General features: G+C 47.0%; 2 protein-coding genes across 2 annotated transcripts in view; both read right to left on the bottom strand.

Annotated features, from left to right (window-relative positions):
- Positions 1-12,413, bottom strand: part of LOC146062844 (phospholipase B1, membrane-associated-like) — a 109,525-nt gene extending 97,112 nt beyond the window's left edge. The window contains exons 1-4 of the mRNA XM_083174850.1: positions 12,338-12,413; positions 4,990-5,021; positions 2,725-2,782; positions 1,714-1,772 (exon numbers count right to left, since the gene is read on the bottom strand). Of these exons, the coding sequence (XP_083030976.1) occupies positions 1,714-1,772; positions 2,725-2,782; positions 4,990-5,021; positions 12,338-12,413 (225 nt within the window). The remainder of the gene's footprint in view (positions 1-1,713; positions 1,773-2,724; positions 2,783-4,989; positions 5,022-12,337) is intronic.
- Positions 12,414-15,533: 3,120 nt separating this feature from the next.
- The window catches only part of LOC146062843 (phospholipase B1, membrane-associated-like), a 172,952-nt gene continuing 168,564 nt past the window's right edge, over positions 15,534-19,921 (bottom strand). The window contains exons 56-57 of the mRNA XM_083174849.1: positions 17,764-17,838; positions 15,534-16,563 (exon numbers count right to left, since the gene is read on the bottom strand). Of these exons, the coding sequence (XP_083030975.1) occupies positions 16,291-16,563; positions 17,764-17,838 (348 nt within the window). The 3' untranslated portion in view covers positions 15,534-16,290. The remainder of the gene's footprint in view (positions 16,564-17,763; positions 17,839-19,921) is intronic.

Genomic DNA, 19,921 nt, shown 5'->3' with positions numbered 1-19,921 from the left:
TTCTGCAGCCTGCATGGAGTAGGCGCATGTCTAGTTACTAATAGTTACCAATGACAATGGTTGCATACTCGCCGGCTTCGGTAAACACAGACATATCCGGACTCGAGCTGATGTCACACACCTTTCCCTATAATGCTTGGGAATGCCTGCGTTTTCCCAGAAAACCCCAGCGTTTTTCTAGGCAGTCCCATGAAATGGCCGGTAACCGCCCCCAGATGCCTACATCCTGTCAATCACCTGTACTTCTGTAGTTTCACGGCGCCGGAAGTAACAGAAACTTGGCCGCCTGCCAGAGGCTCGCGTGCCGCTCTAGCTAAAGCGTTATAGTGTAACGTGATGTAGCGTAGCGCTGCGCGCGTGCCACTCTAGTTGAAATGTAATGAAGTGTAAAAAGGAGACAAACAGGGCTAAACGGGGCTTATAAATTGCACACCCCGGCACACCGCCACCACAGGGGATGTCCCGAATGTAGACGCTAACTTATATTGCGGTTTGAGACGCTTTTAGCGTCTCAATTCACACTCCCGGCACTTCGGCTTAGACGCGCGCGGACAGCGTTACATAGTCAGTCAGAGAGCTACGCAGTTTGCGTATTCAGTCAGTCAGTCAGCCGAAAATTTCGTCTTTACTGTCTCAGGTGTGTGAGTGTGCAGGTGTGAATGTGTTCCTGAATCAGCCTCACTATCTACGCCCACCCGAAGCGTGGAGAGCGTACGCGTCCTACGACCTTTTCATACCCCCACTATCCACGTCGGCGTGGAGTTGAGAATAGATTAGTGTGGCGAGCGCAGCGAGCCCGAAGCGTGGCGAGCGCAGCCAGCCCCGCGAGGGGACGCAGATACCTGCACAGCTATCCGCGTCCCCTCGTGGGCTTCACAGGTGTCAGCGTCCGCTCGCCACGCTTCGGGCTCGGTGCGTGGCGAGCGGACGCTGACACCTGTGAAGCCTGCGAGGGAACGCGGATAGCTGTGAAGGTATCCGCGTGCGCTCGCCACGCTTCGGGCTTGGTGGCTCGCTGCGCTCGCCACACTAATCTATTCTCAACTCCACGCCGACGTGGATAGTGGGGGTATGAAAAGGTCGTAGGACGCGTACCGCCACCCCTCGCGGGGCTCGCTGCGCTCGCCACGCTTCGGTTGGGCGTGGATAGTGGGATTTACACGGTCCACTGCTGTGGCGTCCACTAGTGGCACTGAGGGTGGGTTTCAATAGTGTTCCCCTAGGGCCACCTGAATTTAGATGCTTCTTAGCGGCTATCTATGTGACTCGAGATTCAGACGCAGTTGCGTCTGAATCTCGCGTACAGTTTAGAAGCCCCGGCATCGCTGTGCCGGGGTGTCCACTTTAACATACCCCCGTTGTCAGCGGTGCCCAGGCGCTGCCTATTTCACTGTGGAACTACAAGTGCCACAGTGACATTGACCTGTCAGCACCTGGGCAGCGCTGCTGCTGCTGCTGGCCGGCCGGCCGCTACGCTGTTTACGTACAGCTAGAGCGGCACAAGCTCAGTCAGACAGAGCTAGAGCGGCACGCGCACAGTGAAACAGAGCCTCTGGCAGGCTGCCAAGTTTCTGTTACAGACTGTGCGCGCGGTGGCGCCGTGAAACTACAGAAGTACCCAATCACCTTCTGACGGCTTGATAATAGAAAAATCAGGACTTCATTGCATCATGTTTTCTGCAGGATAACATTGGGGGATTCTCTGCTACTTACAATTTTTAAACTGCGGAGAGTGGAGATGACTTTAACGTCCTGCGGATCCAGCGCATGCGCTGCAACAGATAGGGAGACACAGATGTGGGTGGTTCTCCAGCCGATAGTGACGAGATAATCAACCGCTGACAGTAACAGATTCATTGTTCATAAGGATTACACTGGCGGCCCCCCCACCTCACCAATGGGGTCAATTTACTAAGATGGGAGTTCTATTGAAGATTGGATGTTGCCATAGCAACCAATCAAAGTCTGCTTCTTATTTATTTATCAACTTCTAGAAGATAATAGATATTATATGATTGGTTGCTATGGGCAACTCCCATTTGAGTAAATTTACTCCAATGTCTCAGGATGCTGTGGGGGGGAAACAAATGTAATTCACCAACCAAATCTATGCTATGCTTCTTGTTCCGCACTTGAAAAAAAAAAAAATTGAGTTTTGCTGTGCCATCGATGGAGGGAAACTATACCGCTGTCACACATCGATGGACAAAAATATTAACATTTGGTCATAGACCATCCTGGATTATGAATCATAAGCTGTCGATGGCCATCCTTATAGGTAAACAGATCGTTATCTGCGGAAACACCCAATTATAAATAACCCCCGCCCATTGTGTTCCAAAATGTCTAAACTATGGATATGACATTTCAAATATTCGATAAGCAACTTGGTTGTCGATTATTGTATGATAACTACAGTAGAAATCTATGCAAGAGCTCCCCTAGTGGCAAATTGCAGCATTGCTGCAATCTAAACTCAACAGTTGAACTAGACTTGACTGATACTTGTCCTTGTTACAACAATGAATATAACTAATAATATTCTACATACTATATCATATGTATTTTGTATTCGTTACAATAATATGTTATTAATAACAGCAGTAAAATATAAAAATATAGTTAATTAAGTCTAAGAAGAATTGGGTGTAGTGAAAGCAGACTCCTCCCCCCCCCCCACACACCTTATTTGTGGTATTAGTACGGACACATGGGTGAACTTACCTGATGTTGGGGTGATATCAGATCTCTTGTTATTAATATTACAGGGCAACAAGAATCTCTGTTGAAGATAATATGAGTTTAATGAACCCAAGTAACAATGCGATACTGTATATCACAGTACAGCGGCCTTTGCACCCTAACACTTACAAAGCATTAAGTATGGGTCAATATCTGCATTAAATTGAAATCTGGTTGTATCAACAAAGCTTCTATGTTATCTTATTACAGTACAGCTGGGAGACAGTTACATTTACTAATGTTTGTAAAGCTCTAAATAAAAGACAATTAATAACTAACTTATTAACGAACTAACTATATAAATAAATAAAAACATAAATAACAAGATCGGAGATGTTAAAATACAAAGAGGTTTCAAAAATGCAACTCGACCGCGATCCATCTAACAAATCTGTAACTTTTGTTTAAGACAGAGTGAGGGCTGCATAGGCTGGAAGGAATTTAAGAGCCTGTGAATTTGTTGTCCACAAGCAAGTGTAACAGAAGCATCTGTGTGAAGCCCTATGGAAATAGTAGTTGAGTGGCAGTTAGTTCTGGCCAATCAGGTAGCAGGGGGGCGGCAGCCAGAGAGGGTTATATCAGTGATCAGAGACAGGAAGTGAGCCTCTTTGATTCTGGATCCCCACCCTCCCTACCCCTTTTTCCCTGTGCTACCTGGCATCAAGCCATTCCACCAAATTTGGTTCTCTATTTCCATAGCTTTAGTTAACAATCGGCGAGAAGGCGCTCTCGACCAGCAAGCAGATGGGGTGTCAGGTGGTCTCTGTGCGGTATTGCCCCCCCTTTGCCAAGAAGGCGGGCGAGTCCCCAGCTCCGGCTGGGGGCGTTGGATCCTTCATGGAAGGTCCACGTCATGCAATAGAAGGGGGCGGTATGTCCGTCACAGCGCGGGCTGTACCCACAAGAAGGGGTGTGGCCAGATTGGGGTGCTAAGGTCGCTACCATGGCAACACCCGGGAATGGTGCTGGTCTCAAGCGCTTTCTTTGCCATCCCTTATACAAATAGGGGTCATACCACTTAAATAAACAACTATGACCTTTTAACCTTACGCAGTTGGTGTCAGTGTCGTTATTTTTAGATAAGGTGTTTGTGTCATTTATTTCTAGGCATAAGAGTTAAGTAATGGTATAGTTTAACAACAACATAATTCAGTAGGCGCCTTATTAAAATTATTGTCTGAATATTTGCAAGATATTGGTATTAACCCTTAGGAGTTGCAATGGGTTATACTACTGCCTCGCCTTCATATTATCTGTATATGACTAGAACAGGAACCATGTTATTCCCCATTTATGGCCACAGAATCTGGTGTCTACACAGAGTTATCCGTGAGAATTGTTATTTATATGAAAGAAGAAAATATTTCTATTTCCAGACATTACTTAATTGAATGAAATGATTTCCTGCTGAGTTTTTTTTGCATGTGACCTGACAGACGTGTGCTGTGGACGGTCTTATGTTCCGGGGTTAAGCTAAATAAATTGGACAACCAATGTGGAGATCTGTCTCGTTGGAACTTCTTACGGAATCCCAGTGGCCATAAAATATAATAAAATGCAGCATGACGTCAGCGCCCGTCCACTTTTCAGCGATCTGTGGCCGGAATGAAAGTCAGTGTAGACTGACTCTTATTACCGATGGGAGAAAAATCATTCGATGGTGTGCGACCATCAAACAATATGTCTCCCGTTCGGTCGCATGCATGGGTGCAAGGAGTGCAGCTGCTATGGGGCCCAGAGATGAAGGGGGCCCACCTTTACAGTATAAGTTACATTTGTTATATACAAGAGGTTGTACATAGGGGCCCTTAGAAACTTGTGTTATGGGACCTACTAATATCTATTTACGCTCCTGTATCGAAGTGAGATGGAGATGTTACCCATAGCAACCATTCAGCTTTTGCCCATCATCTATAAAGTACATTCTATAAAGTGATAGGTTGCAGCTGATAGGTTGCTACGGGCAACTTCTCCATTCTATCCACGGCTTGATTCATCTGTGTTATAGCGTATGCTCTGCAAAGTGCACCCCGCCTCCCCTCCCCCACCTCCACCCCTTGTCACCGCCCCTCTTCTAGTGCGTGCTAAATAAATAAGTAGAATATGATTGGTTGCTATGGGCAACATCCCATCTTCAACAGAACTTCTATCTTAGTAAATGTACCCCTTTAAGAGTGTAGCCATGTTATTATATATTATTATTATAATTATTATTATAATATAGCACCATAAGTTTGGTGTTCTTACCGGAGAGTCTGGCAATTCTGCTCCAAGGCTTCCTGAAATAACAGAATTTATGATAAGTAACCTAGTAATTGGCAAATTTATTTACGGAAAAGAACCAATAAATGACATTACTCAGAATCCTCCCTCTTTCGCTGGGGCAGGACAAACCTGCCCTGGTAGGATTCTCCTGCCCTAGCGAAACCCAGCACTCAAGGGGTATTAAAGGGCAGGCCAGATCTGTGTATTGCTAGGCTCTGTGTATAACGCAGGGAGGGGGGGCGGAGTAATTGGCTAAATATATAGGAGATATAACTGGCTAAATACATAGGAGATATAGTAGCCAGGTCAGGAGAGACACGCGGCGGGAGCAGAAGCGGCAGCGGCAGGCCGAAGACGCAGCAAAGATCCAGGGCAACAGGACCATCAGAAGCGGCAATGGGAGCCAGGGCGGATCTAGACTTTTCTTCTAGGGGGATGGGGGGTGGGCGGTTTACTGTTTAATCTTGACCCCCCCCCCCCCGAGTCCTGTCTCCTCCCCCTTCCCAGTCCTAACTCCTCCCAAGGGCCGAAGACGCAGCAAAGATCCAGGGCAACAGGACCACCAGAAGCGGCAATGGGAGCCAGGGCGGATCTAGACTTTTCTTCTAGGGGGATGGGCGGTTTACTGTTTAATCTTGACCCCCCCCCCCCCCCGAGTCCTGTCTCCTCCCCCTTCCCAGTCCTAACTCCTCCCAAGACCTATGGTCAGAACTACAGTAGCAAAAGAGAAAAAAAAAAAGACGCATAAACCTGGGTAACACAGTAAAAGAGGATGACCATATAGACATGCAGTGCAAAGGCAGAACACCTGCTACGAGCACATACACACACATTAGATTTAGTTATCCCTCCGCGTGCACCAGCGCTACATACTGCGACATATGTACAAAGAAATGTTTCTCCTGCACTGAGAGCTCACTCGCTGTGGGCAACTCCAGGATGCCCGCTAAGGCCGCCTCTGTCCCGGGAAGGTCAGACTACTATGCAAGTGCAAAAAGGGAGGGGCCCAGGCCCCAAAATTCCTAGTGTGGGGCTACGCTAGTGAAGCTTAGTGCTGTTTGCTCAGAGCCGGTGCAAACCCTGTGAGCGCACGAGGCAACCTACCCCCATCCGGGGGGTAGACGCAACCCACAGGCGTGACGCTGATGAACAGCGCATGGGGGGGGGATCACGGACGGGAGTCAGGTGCGGGGAGGGGGCTCACGGACTGCTGCTGCTGGGTGCCGGGCTGGCTCAGGACAACTCGGCGGCGGCAGCAGCAGAAGACAGGGGAGAGCCGGTCATCTAGTGTTATGACCGGGCGGCACCTCATCCGCCACTTAAAGTGAGTGGTTAACGGCGAGTGGGGAGTCAGCAGTTAATTCCGGCAAATTGCAGGACTATTCCGGTGCAAAGGAGGGGGCGGGGTAATTAGAGGGGGGGATGTGGGCTGAATAGCGGAGAGAGAGCTGAGCTGTACTATTGATTGGCATCGTGCGGTGCCGCCCTCCAGTGGGCAGCGCCCTAGGCAAATGCCTAAGGCTGCCTTATGGTAGCTCCGGCCCTGTGTTTGCTGCACACATTAAAATAGAAATAAATAGAGATAGAAAGCGAGAGATTTTGGGAGAGTTTTCCCATTTTTAAAGGCAGCAATCATCCACACAGAAAATCCAGGTTGATTTTGCTATACAGTATAAATGATTAGTGCTTTAAAATAATAGGAAAACGCTCCCAAAATCTCTCACTCTCTGATTCTCACACCTTATTACGAGGGAAATTTACTAACAAAAATTTGTATAAAATAGGTGTATTCATATCCAAAAATACGCCTATCTTATACTTATTCGTATTTTACTATGCCGAAAATACGTCAATTCGTATTCTTATTCATGGCACATTCGTATTCGTTTACGCATACGAATGTATACGCCATCGAAAGAATACGAGTAGGAATTACCATTCAAAAGAATGGTGATTCCAAATTGACTAAGCGGCCGGTAATTACCGGCAATTAGCGGGATACGGACGCTAATTGCCAGTAAAATATGCCTGGAAAATAAATCATTAAATGAATCAGGTGATGATTTTATTCCCTATTTGGACGTACGTGGTTATCTTCAGTACATCGGGACCAATGTTACCTGTGGAACCGCCGCTGGTCACTGGGGGATAACTCCAATATAAATTATTTATTAATCCTTTAAATGTAAGGATTTGGTGGTGAATCCCAGTGCTCTGTTATACCCCTTTTATACCTAAAGCCTGGATCCGACCAGGCATTTGGAACATGGATCCAAGCCAGGTAGGTCCTGGGATTTGCACCATTTACACTGCAGTGCCTACTCACAGTGTAAATGGAGGTGGCACTTAGAGGTAATATCATCTCCAAGCGCCGGGACCGGTGATCGCCCCACCGAGACCGCCGATCATTGCGCTGGGGGCAAGCCCAGCACCTAGGTAAGCTACTGGGCCACCCCCAGTCCCCGTGCACCCCCCAGCCCCTGTCCGTGAGGTGAATGGATGCCGCACACAGGCATCCATTCACCTCCTCCCTGCCTCTGCTGCTGTCTGCAGACTACAGCAGACAGCAGCGGAGGCTGTGTGTGCCCCCCTTCCCCCCCCCCTTGTCCAACCTGCGGACACTGCGTTCCGGAGGTTGGGCTTCCTCCATTGCTGTAAACGGCAGCCGGGTCAGATAACTCAGCATACCCGTTTACACTGCCCTCTACCCAGGTCCTGTCTGTGTTCTACCCTGGTCAGGACCTGGGTAGAAGTTCCTTATAAAGGGACACGGGTTAACCCCATTTACACAGCTGCTGACCAAGAGCCACAAGTGAAAAACCCAGGTTTCACGGCGGTGTAAAAGAGGTATTAGTTAGACCTATATTGTCAGGGGCATATTAAGGCATTGTAGGCCCCATAGCATAAGTAATTAAGGGCCCCCTATTTTGCAACAGATGGTAATAAATGTATATAGCGCATATAACAGACTGTAAAGATGGGCCCTTTCAGCTCTGGGCCCCATAGCAGCTGCACCCCTTGCACCTATGGTAGTTACGCCCTTGTATATTGGTCCCTTTTAGTGTCAGATTGTTCTGCCCTGTAGTTTTGTGTGAGGGAATGACTTATATAATGTCTCACAGAGCTCAGACCTGTTCCAGCACATTCATTGTATCCCTTCAATTGGTAAGGGTTATACAATGAATCTTTATTCAGAATTCTCAATTAACAGTTGGCTCTGTGCCCAGTCAGTTTATTGAGCAGATATTCCAGAGAATTGATATTAGAGGTTTGATATCAGCCTCTTTAACCTCTGATTTTCCGATATGCTATGCTCTGAGTCTCAGTATGTACTATGATGGACAGGTACATGCGGTTCTGTGTCAATGTTCACCGTTATAGCATGTTATTCATAGTACATTAAACCAAAGCCACTCGTATTATTAAGCTCCCTTTTATGGGGGTCATTTGCTCTCAAGAGGGGATGCGGTCATTTGGTCTACAGCATGATGGTAGACAGTCATTAGGTCGACACCATTAGGTCGACATGGGAAAAGGTCGACATGGGTCTAGGTCAACATAGGAAAAGATCGACATGGTTCTAGGTTGGCAGGTCATTAGTTTGACAGGTCGTTAGTTCGACAGGTCATTAGTTCGACAGTGTCTAGGTCGACAGTCAAAAGGTCGACATGGGGTTTTTCACTGTATTTTGAGCCGAAATGTGCCGACAGGCAGTATTTCATGCCCTTCCATCCACTAGGGGTGTGGTGGGAGTATAAATAGTGTGCCCGACGCATAGTGAGCGATGCGAGCGATGTGAGGGGATGCGGTGCACTTTAAACTGTGTCCATGTCGACTGTGTTGACATTCAGGTTTAAAAAAACAGAGAAAAACCCAATGTCGACCTTTTCACTGTCGACCTAGACATTGTCGAACTAATGACCTGTCGAACTAGCGACCTGTCGAACTAATGACCTTTTGACCTAGAACCACGTCAACCTTTTCTCATGTTAACCTAGACCCATAGTGACCTTTTCCCATGTCGACCTAATGGTGTCGACCTAATGACTGTCGGCCATCATGCTGTAGACCAAATGATTCCAACCCCTCTAGAGTGGGGTAGGGTTAATGTTCTCATATGTAGAAGTATTTTGTTCGCACATTCAAGTTTTTACCCATAGCGCTTTGTTAGATCTGTGCTGTTACAGCCTGTGCTATGGAGGGTAAATAGCATACCTCCCAACTTTTGGCCTGAAGAAATAGGGACACTCGCGCGCCCGAAAAGGGGGCGGGGCGTATGCAAATGAGGGCGCGGCTTATGCTAATTAGCCACAACCTCATTTTCATACGAGAATAGACGCTGTGCGCATGCGCACAGCGTCTATTCTACTAGATTGGGGGGTCTCCCAACTGCCACCCCCCGCAGCGGGACAATGCCTGCCGCGGGTGGGACAGCGAGACAGGACCCGAAAATCGGGACTGTCCCTCTAAAATCGTGACAGTTGGGAGGTATGAAATAGCACTGTATAGGGGTTGGTCAGATTCCTCCTTCGTTAGTTGTTTTATAATGTCACTCTACATTTATGGGGCATGGATATCACACACAGGCGGCTAGTACCATAATATATCCGGGGTCTTGGCAAAGCAAAATAATGAAAACCTGACACCGGGCATTGTGCTTACATCATCTGGCTCCTCCTCCTGAATAACGCTATTGGCCACCTAGCGGCACCTACCGGCCAATCAGGTGTTGCTAGGCGGCCAATACCAGTATTCGGTGGGAGGAGCCGCAGGATGTAAACAAACTGCGGCTTCTCCCCTGTTTGTCCGTCTATGGTGCCGTTTGTCTCTCTCTTTTTTTTTTTACAAGACCATGGACCCAAGAGGACGTGATCTACGTCTAGGAGGATGTAGGTATGGTTTCCTTCCACATGTACCCACAGTGGATTTCTTCAAGACCAGTGGATGGATGGAGGTAGACCTACCTATGTGTCAAGATAGGTAAATATCTGTATGAAAGGGCTCTGAGTGTAATAAAGATTTATTTTTCTGGTGTGTTTGTGTATTCATTTAACTATTGGTTCTGCTGTGGAACTAAGAGACCCAGCAAGCCCATCAATGGGCCGCATGCTGGGAATTGTGGTTCTCCAAGCTCAACAGCAGTACCCAATAGTTTATTTCTATTTTTACACCGTCATCAGCCTGGTACCCACAGCCCAGGGCTGCCGGGAAAAGCCTCCAGGGCAGGAAAGTTCTGGAAGGGGGGCCCTTCATTGGGGAGGACCAGGACCGGCCCTTGGTCCTGGTGCTGGTTTTAAAAAATACAGGAAACCCTACTTGTTTGGTTCCCTGAGTTTTTAAAACCAGGACCGTCTCTTTGAGACTGGGGCCGGTTATTCCCGTGGGAGGGGGGGGGGTCAAATATGAATCGGCAAATATGAATCCTGAGAACTCGGCAGCCAGTGACCCATCTCCAGCAAGAGCTCTGCGTTACCATTTCGGATCTGTCCTCAGAAAGGGCTCTGCTTCCATCTAGCATCTGAATCCATCGAAAGTCACAGTCGCATGACCGCTGGGACCTGGAAAATTCAACACCCTGGCTGGTCAGCCCTGGACTGGGTAACTAGGGGAGTGGGAACCCCCAAATAAACCGGTCACGCCCGCAGGCTTCACCTGTCCAGGGCTGAAGCCTGAGGCTGTCCCTGGTTCTCCTGGATGGTGGACACCGGGCTGATTATTTTGTGGTAAAAAATAGAACTAAAATTTAATATTGGTTGTACTGTCCCAGCAAGCCTTCCCTGCATGCAAGGATTTGGAAAACCACAAGTACAAGCATGCGGGGTGTTAAAGGGCCCGCTTCCTGGGCATTAAATGGCCTGTTAAATGGCCTGCTCGGGTTTCCCAAGTCCCTGCATGCAGGGGAGGATTGCTGGGACTTGTTGTTCCACAGCACAACCCAATGTTAAATTGGAGTTCTATTTTATTACCTCAAAATAATTAGCCCGGCCTCCACTGCCCAGGGGCGCTAGGCACAGCTCTTGGCTTCAGCCCTGGTCAAGTGAAGACTGGGGAAAGATCCCTTTTTTCGGAGGAATCCCCACTCGCCTATGGTGTTCATGTTTCGGCCGGGGATCTTGTGTAAAAAGTGTCTCCCATCTGTGGCATGACACCGCTAGCTGTTGGAGCATGGTGCTGGTTCCAAAATACGGGGTACCCGTTGAAAACCAGGACAGGTTCAATGAGCCCAGGGCTGGTTATGCTGGAGGGGGGGGGATCCCACGCCATTTTTTTTAACCAAAAAACACACAACCCTGTTACTAAAATATCGACAGAAATCGCAAGTGATTTCTGACTTTGCCTAAAATATTGCACCCTATTACATCTCCACTATGGCTTGATGAGTTTGGTGTGTAAGAACGTAACTGGCCGGTACAAAGCCCTGACCTTAACCCCATTGAGAACCTTTTGGATGACCTGGAATGAGATTGAGAGTCAGGCCTGCTCATCCAACAACAGTACCCGGCCTCATAAATGCTCTACAGAAAGAATGAGCTCAAATTCCCACAGAAACGGTCCAACATCTGGTGTAACGTCGGTACTTGTTTCCTAGCACAGCGCCAACTAAGCTATTTGCTTAGTGGGCTATTCTGCGTAGGGAAATCGCATCGCATGGGCCATTTTAGTGCCGTGCGATGTAATGCGATTTTTTAATGTAATTTATTCACTGCTCTGTGTGCCCCAGGGGATCGCATCGCACCTCCCACAAAATCGAATGCGATTTTATAGGGTGTGCGATGCCATTACGTTAGCTATACAATAATATGATTGTATGTTATACAAATAGGTTTTACACACCCCCCCCCACTATCCACACCACCCTGAAGCGTGGCGAGCGGCAGCGGCGGAACGCGTCCTCCGACCTTTTCATACCCCCACTATCCACGTCGGTGTGGAGCTGATATTATCTAATGATTTAGACTTTACATGTCTACCGAGCCCTATAAAATCGCACTGCGATTTCCCTACGTTTGCATACATAGAAAATCTGGGCGCCGTTCTAGGAAACAGTACGTAAAGTCTTCCAAGAAGCGTGCGGACTGTTATAACTGCAGAAGGGAGACCAACTCAATATTCACATATATGTATTTGTATATAATGTCATTACAGTCCCTGGTGTTGTAATGGTCAGACGTCCAAATGCTTTTGTCCATATAGTGTAGATTTTAGCAATAAGTCATACAAAAGATTTTATGATGATCATAAATGTAACTTACTGTAGCAACACACATGTAATCTACCATATATGACCTGAAAGTTATAATAAACTCCTAAACCATCCCCCATTACTCACCGTCCACAAGCATCAATGAGAGTGTGAGCAGGAGGCAGGACACTGCTCCAGGCCTGACCACCATGGCTGGGATCATGTGCGAGGCTTCTCTGTGTCACTATGTCAGATGTCACCAGCGCTGTACGTTGTTACGATGGAGAAGCGCAGCTGTATACCCCTCGCTGCTTTTATACTCAGTGTGCGACTGATAACCCAGCTACCATAAATCGTGTTATCATCTTCACCTTTGAGTGGTGAAGGCCGGCCTAGTGCACAGTAAAAAAGATATAACCAGCACAAACATCTCAATGCCACACTCAGTGGCTGTCACTGTAGGTTAGGACAACGTATAGCGCTGGGCCAATATAAACAGGTGGGGGAACATGTACAGTCATATAGAAAGTTATTCCGAGGAGACACCGTGTTAGATTATGTGCAAAGGGTTATGGCGCGACTAGACAGTGAGGTGTTCATGAGTTCACGTGTCAACAGATGAACCGCTCGAGGATAGAAACTTTTTAGGCTACTGGAGGACCTGGTGTGAATTGCCCTGTAGCGTCTGCCTGATGGCAGCAGGTTAAACAAGCCATGGCCAGGATGTAGTTGGTCCGTGACTATCTTCGTTGCCCGCTTTTTTGCTCTGGACAGGTACAGGTCCTCGACAGAGGGAAAGTCTGTCCCGATTATCTTCTCCGCAGTTCTGACTACCTTTTGTAGTCTGCATTTGTCTCTCTCGCTGGCGGAGCCGTACCAGACCAGTATTGAGGAGCACAGTACAGACTCCACAATCGCGGAGTAGAAGAGGAGAAGCTTCTGTGGGATGTTGAACTTCCTCAGTTGCCTAAGGAAGAATAGCCTCTGCTGCGCTTTTCCAACAATAGTATCAGTGTTGGGCCCCCATTTAAGGTCCCGGGAGATTGTGGTTCCTAGGAGTCCACTAGCGACACCACACTGTCAGCAATTGTTAGCAGAGGAACACCAACAGCCTTCTTCCTAAAGTCCTCTCCATCTCAACGGTTTTGAGTGGGTTGAGCTCAAGATGGTTGCTGCTGCACCACCGGGCCAATCGGTCCACTTCTTGTCTGTAGGCCGATTCGTCCCCGTCCTTGATAAGGCCAATGATGGTAGTGTCATCGGCAAATTTGATTATCTTTACTGATTGCGCCTCTGAGGTGCAGTCGTTGGTGTACAGGGAGAAGAGCAGGGGTGAGAGTACACAGCCCTGGGGGGCTCCTGTGCTGATGGACCGCACTTGAGAGGTGAATTCCCCCACTTTCGCAACTTATTTTCTATCATTCAGAAAGTCCACAATCCAAGAACACGTAGCTTCAGGGACTCCTAGGCGGAGTAGTTTGGGGTGGAGGATGTTGGGGATGATTGTGTTGAAAGCCGAACTGAAGTCGACAAACAGGACCCTTGTATAGGTACCAGGCATATCCAGGTGCTGCAGAATGTAGTGCAGGCCCAGGTTGACTGCGTCCTCAACGCATCGATTAGATCGGTAGGAGAACTGGATGGGGTCTAGCTGGTGGCCAGTCACAGCTTTCAGGTGGTTCAGTACCAGGCGCTCGAATGTTTTCATGATCACAGACGTCAGAGCTATCGGCCGGTAGTCATTCAGATTTGTAATAGTTGATTTCTTGGGGACCGGAACACTAGTGGAGCTTTTGAGGCAGGAGGGAATCTTGCGTAGATCCTGGTGAATATGGGGGCAAGTTGACCTGCGCATACTCTCAGGGCAGATGGTGACACCCCGTCAGGACCTGGCGCTTTCCTTGGTTTGGCCCTCTTGAGTTCCGCCTTTGAGTCCTGCTGCAGAAAAGCACTAAATAAATTGTTATTATTATTTGCTTTGATCTTGTTTTATGGGGGTTCCAGGGGCATGCGGGAGGCTTGCCCACCCTTGCAGGGGACACGATATTCGTGAGCCTCCTGGCAGTTCTGGGAGGGTAGGCAAGTATGCTTTAGACCAGGGGTGGGCAATAAGCGAGCCTCCAGCTGTTGATGAACTACACATTCCAGCATGCCTTGCATCAGTTTCAGCATGGCCATATAGTAAATCTAAGGTAAGGCATGCTGAGATGTGTAGCAATAAGCGGCTGGAGGGCCGCTTATTGCCCACCCCTGCTTTAGACTCTATGCTCACACCAGCAGGGGCCCTCTTCCCTCACTTATACCATATTGATAACCATGCTTGAATAGAGATGGTTAATTCAAATGGACTAAATAACGTCATCTGTGCATGGATATCCTTAACCCTTTCAGTGCCAGTTTTCTTCATCATAATGACCTGATATGTTACCTTATCCAGCAAATATAATCTTTCTGTACACATTTTTTATTTGAAGCTATATAACAAATTTGAGCGACGCTGGAATTTTTCGCGGATACTTTGCACATCGTTCACATAGACGTTGGCACTCGAAAGGGTTAGAGCATAGACTGTAATGGGGCGGAATTTGGGAAACTATTGCACATGTTTAATGATACATCCATAGATACGTAAATGCACATACATACATACATACATACATATTATATTTTATTCAGTGAGTGCCCCCTAGAGGGAGCATTGATATTTGCAGCACCAACTCTCCTGTAAAGTAACCCAACTAAAACAATTTGAGGCAAGAATCCAGAGTGATTCGGCCTGTGACATGGTTGAAATATAATTGGGAGCGATGGAAAGGAGAGAGAATAGAGATCAGGTCACCTAATCTCGATTCTACGGGCCTTCAAGCAAGAGCGCTTGGCACGGGGCCATCTGACCCCAAGCTGGTGCCTCCCAATCAGAGCAGCCCACCAGCATTCACCGCCTCCCAGTCTGCAGCCAGACAGTGAATGGTTGTCAGGTGTTGATTGATTGGAGGATGGGAGGAGCTGTCCACCGCTTAAGGTGCTGAGAGCCACTCACTGTATGGAAGCAGGTGGAGAGACGGGACTGCTGAAGGGTAATTTATGATTATTCCTTTAATTTATTCCTGTGTATGGGTGAGATGGGCTGTCAGAGCATTGCTTTCCCCAGATCCTACAATGATGTTCAGATGGAACTGGTAGACACTCTGGATAGCCCTGATGGCACCTCAATGGAGATATGGAACCCACGGGAGCCACATGGAAATAAATCTATGGGGTCACTAGGATCAAAACAAACTAGACCGTGACAAAGTTCTGCATAAAGTATAATGTTCTTTATTCTGCAAGTGATCATTTGAACAGAACAACAATATAAACATTATTATCAGCACATTTCCTGTTATTGTGAGAACTTAGATCATATTATTATTTATTATCTGCTTACATAACTGTCAGGATGTAACCCTCATGGGTGTACGGAAGAATTATTCCTCCTGTGTAATCTGTACCAGAGGCAGATTGACATTGTGACCCATATATTGGACCAACATAATACATACTATATAATGAGTCTCTTCTTTATTACACAGAACATTACATTCAGCTCCCGGGTGCTTATATATGCGGGATGGTGACACCTTTGTTATTTTGTGAATTTAAGACGATCAAGTAAGTACACAAAGTTATAGAGCAGACAATGAGCTGGGTTGTCACAGATATGTGTGTATAACCAGTGGCGGATCCAGAAGGGGGCTACAGCACAGTTTAAAATTCAAATAGGGGAGCCACGCCCATTGCCACCACCTGCCATTCCAAACTGACTTACTGGCAGTTGGTGTGGCTCCCCTATTTGAATGTACAACTGTGCTGCAGCTCCTCCTCTGGAGCCGCCACCCTGCTTATACTCTGTAGCAGCTTCAGTTACATTATCCTGGTGGGACATAGTAAAATCCGGATGTTATGGAGGGTGAGCACCAGGGGCAGCCCGTTCATCATTAATACATGAGGTGTTTCTTCTCTGTATATTAACATGTGTGGATTAGGGTCTGAGGACAAATTGGATATTAAAGAGACAGGCCTAAATAATATTCCAGATGTTATGGGCACCAATGGTCCTCTCAGAATGAGGAGCCGCTCTCACTAAGTCCTTTCTGTTTCCGCGCCCGTTTCCGATAGGTCATCGACATCGCAATCCCAACAACGGCGCATCCCAAAGCTACTCCGCCAATGGAGGCCACTATTACTGCCCAATACGGCACCTGGTCGTCATCTTTTGGCACGGTGGCTACTGGTACTGAGCTCCGTGGACTACTGGTGGTGGTAGTGGTGGTGGTGGTCTCTTCATCCTCTATGGGAAAACTGTTCTTCAGAGTGAAGAGGTACGGGTGGTCCTGAGAGGAGAATACAAAGTGAAGATCAGCCATAGAGAGATATTTCTCAGCAGACACTATGGTATACTATCATTATATACTATTTTTATGGATAATGGGTGACTTAGGTGACAGCCTAAGTCACCCATTGTGGTTCATCTTCTACTAAAACCAGATCTTCCAACTCAGGGGTTATCTAAAAATAACCGATTACCAAAACAAATGACTTTTTTGAATCGCTCTAAGATACACTACTTGTGTTTTTAAAGAGCGGTCTCTAGATTCAGGGTGGCAAGGGGTGCACGTACTAAGCCTTGAAAAGTGATACAGGGGACGAAGATAAAGTATCAGCAACTCAGCTCCTAATTGTCACTTTTCAAACACAGTCTGTACTGTGGCAGTTAGGGGCCGATTGGGTGCTAATTTATTTCTGTCCAGTTAATCTAAATCAGACCCCTGCACTCACTACAAGTTCTAGTTCCTGCTCTCTCAGACTATTTTAAAGAAGACTAGCCTTACTCCCGGTGAGTCAGACCTTCCTGCAAGGAACATTACAATATTACCGTAAGGCGGCTCTGTGGGATGTGAATAGTGTTTTATCAGCACCAGACTGATATAAATGTGTAAATATGAATACATACTAGAAGTAATAACATCCACATTATAAGCCCTTGTAGTCAGTTGACCTTAAATAACATTATTCAAATATAGGCGGTGTTTTAGCAATTACCTAGGCTAGAATGGCTTCTGCTTTTGGAGAGCCAGGATTTCAGGATTCCCTATAATGTTTTTCAGGAAGACAGACTGGTACTGCTAACTAAGCCTATCTTTCAACCAAAGGTTGTACCTTGGGGCAGAATCAGTTTGGTGTGGAAGAGCCAACCGGGCGACTTCTATTTGGTCACAGCAGTCCGATTCCGGCTTGCATTTAGGTCCACCTATGGAGGTCGTGCTGGCCTTCCATCTATGGAGGTCCAGCAGAACCATCCTACTGCACCACAAGTGGTTGATAAAGCCATGTACCATAACTATGTCATACAGTATATGGAGGGGGTAGAGCTCAGACTTCGTTCATTTTGGTCTTATGCCCCACTGGTCTAATGTCCCCATATGGACTAAAAACAAAGGGATTTAACATAAATACCATAATGCAGTTTATATGTAGAAGGACCTGGTGTGATGAAGATGGCTTAGACAAATCCTGGCCGGTGTGTTACTTACATTGGATGGACAGTTCAGCTTCGTACGATCATGGGTGAAGTTGTTATGGTTTTGTTTCTCACCAACGGGTTCCAGCTGCGAGGGAAACAAAAGAATAGGCAATAAAAAATTTTTATGGACAATGGGTGACTTAGGTGACATATGTCAACGGTGAGGGGCAAACACAAATGTAAGAACATAAACAGTATTAGAGTCCAAAAATGGTATCGCTCCGCTGCAGCCTAACCATACCCCCTTGGTGTCTAACCCTTCCATATTAGTGTTTATCCTTAACCCCCCTCTAGTGTTTACGCCTATATCCTTCCTCCACCCTCCACCGCCACACAGCATAACCATAACCCTTCAGGCATACTTATGACTGGGATGCCAACAGTCGAGATTCTGGTGGCAGGACGGTCAGTGATGTTGGGATCCCAGCACCAGATCCCATTCAAGGAGTAACTGTGTTCTAGCCGGGTGTGGTACAGGGTTCCGACAGTTGGGATCCCGACAGTCATTAGCCCGATGTCGGGATCCCGACTGGCCAGACAGCGCGGCAAGAGCAACAAAGCCCCTTGCTGGCTCGCTGCACTCGCCATGCTGCGGGCATGGTGGTTCGCTACGCTCGCCACCTATTCTATTCTCCCTCTATGGGGGTTGTGGACCCCCACGAGGTAGAATAGCCGGTGGTCGTTGGGAACCCGTGCGTTGGTATTTTAACAGTCAGAATCCCGATGTTGGGTACGGAATTACTACTTAATCCATTAGCAGTTCCCCTGAGTACCTTTGATCGGCATACGTGGGTAAGGTTTTAGTTACAGATGTGTTATTGGCTAAAAGTTAAATACATGTATATATATATATATATATATATATATATATATATATATATATATATATTATTATCGAAGACCAAAGTTCCATGTGGTTAAGGGTTTATTACAGTACAGCATGGTTTAGTCTAAGGGGGGCCAAAGCGGTCCGTGAGATCTACCAACAGTCCATGTTTTCCAGACCACCTTTGGATCTATAGAATGTGTCAGTTAGGAATTAATGTAGCACATGTTTAAAAAGAAATGCAGTTGAAATCCCGACCGCCAAAATCCCGGCACTTTGGAGAATAAATTAGTGTGCCGAGCGTAGTGAGGCACCGGGCCCGCTGCGTGGGCCCGGTGGGCGTGGGCGGTCTGGATTCTGGCGTCGGGATTTTGACTGCCGGGATTACGACCACCAGGATTTCGTAACAATCCCATTTAAAAATGTTAAGAGTTAATAGTGACTGCACCTTATTTTCATATTCACTTTCATCCCTATTGTGTGTTTTATTTCAATGTAATTTATTTCTCACCTTTACCTCTCACTACTTCACCTCTCACTACTTTATCTCTAATTTTTTTACCTCTCACTTACTTACCCCTGCTATCTTTAGCAGCCTCTCTCACTAACCTATCCTCACTTTGTTTCACTATATATTTCTTTCAGTCTTGTGTTGCCCTGGGGTCACTCGGCTGCACCACTTTGGGGTGCCCTGTGCCCTAGATTTGTACCCCCCAAAATGTTAGGGACTTGCCCGACTAATGAGGTCACCTGGACGCTGTGGGCAAGCCGTTACTTATGGCCATAAATAAGCGAAGAACCTCGCTAAAAATGCAAAATTTTATTGCAAAATTTTTAAATTGGGAGTTTAATTTGTGCACCTGCACCTTTGACTTTGTATGCAGTTCTACTGAAAGGTCTCCGCAGGGTCGCACCTCTCAATTGGTGTGCACCCCAGGACCCCACCCCTGTATATCTAATGCCGTGTATTTCCATACACATTAGAAGGCCAGAGACCCCTTCTGCGCCTGGTGGTAGCACCCACGCCCACCTGTCCTATATATTGGTTTTAATTAGGTTCCTGACATTTCTTAGACTGCATGCAGAGCAAGGTGAGACCTGCACAAATGTTTAATGGATTATCAGATGGGGGGGTGCATTTCTGGGTTGTGGGCCCCCCTGGACTGGTGTGGCTGTTTGGCCTCAGGAGCAACACAAATTAACACTTATTTTCATATTCACTTTCATCCCTATTGTGTGTTTTATTTCAATGTAATTTATTTCTCACCTTTACCTCTCACTACTTCACCTCTCACTACTTTATCTCTCATTTTTTTACCTCTCACTTACTTACCCCTGCTAT

The sequence above is a fragment of the Crinia signifera genome, chromosome 3 (assembly GCF_055691185.1).
Source record: "Crinia signifera chromosome 3, ASM5569118v1, whole genome shotgun sequence".
In the NCBI taxonomy this organism is placed as follows: domain Eukaryota; kingdom Metazoa; phylum Chordata; class Amphibia; order Anura; family Myobatrachidae; genus Crinia; species Crinia signifera.
The sequence above is the reverse complement of the archived record's forward strand: the minus strand, read 5'-3'. Positions and strand labels throughout refer to the sequence as shown.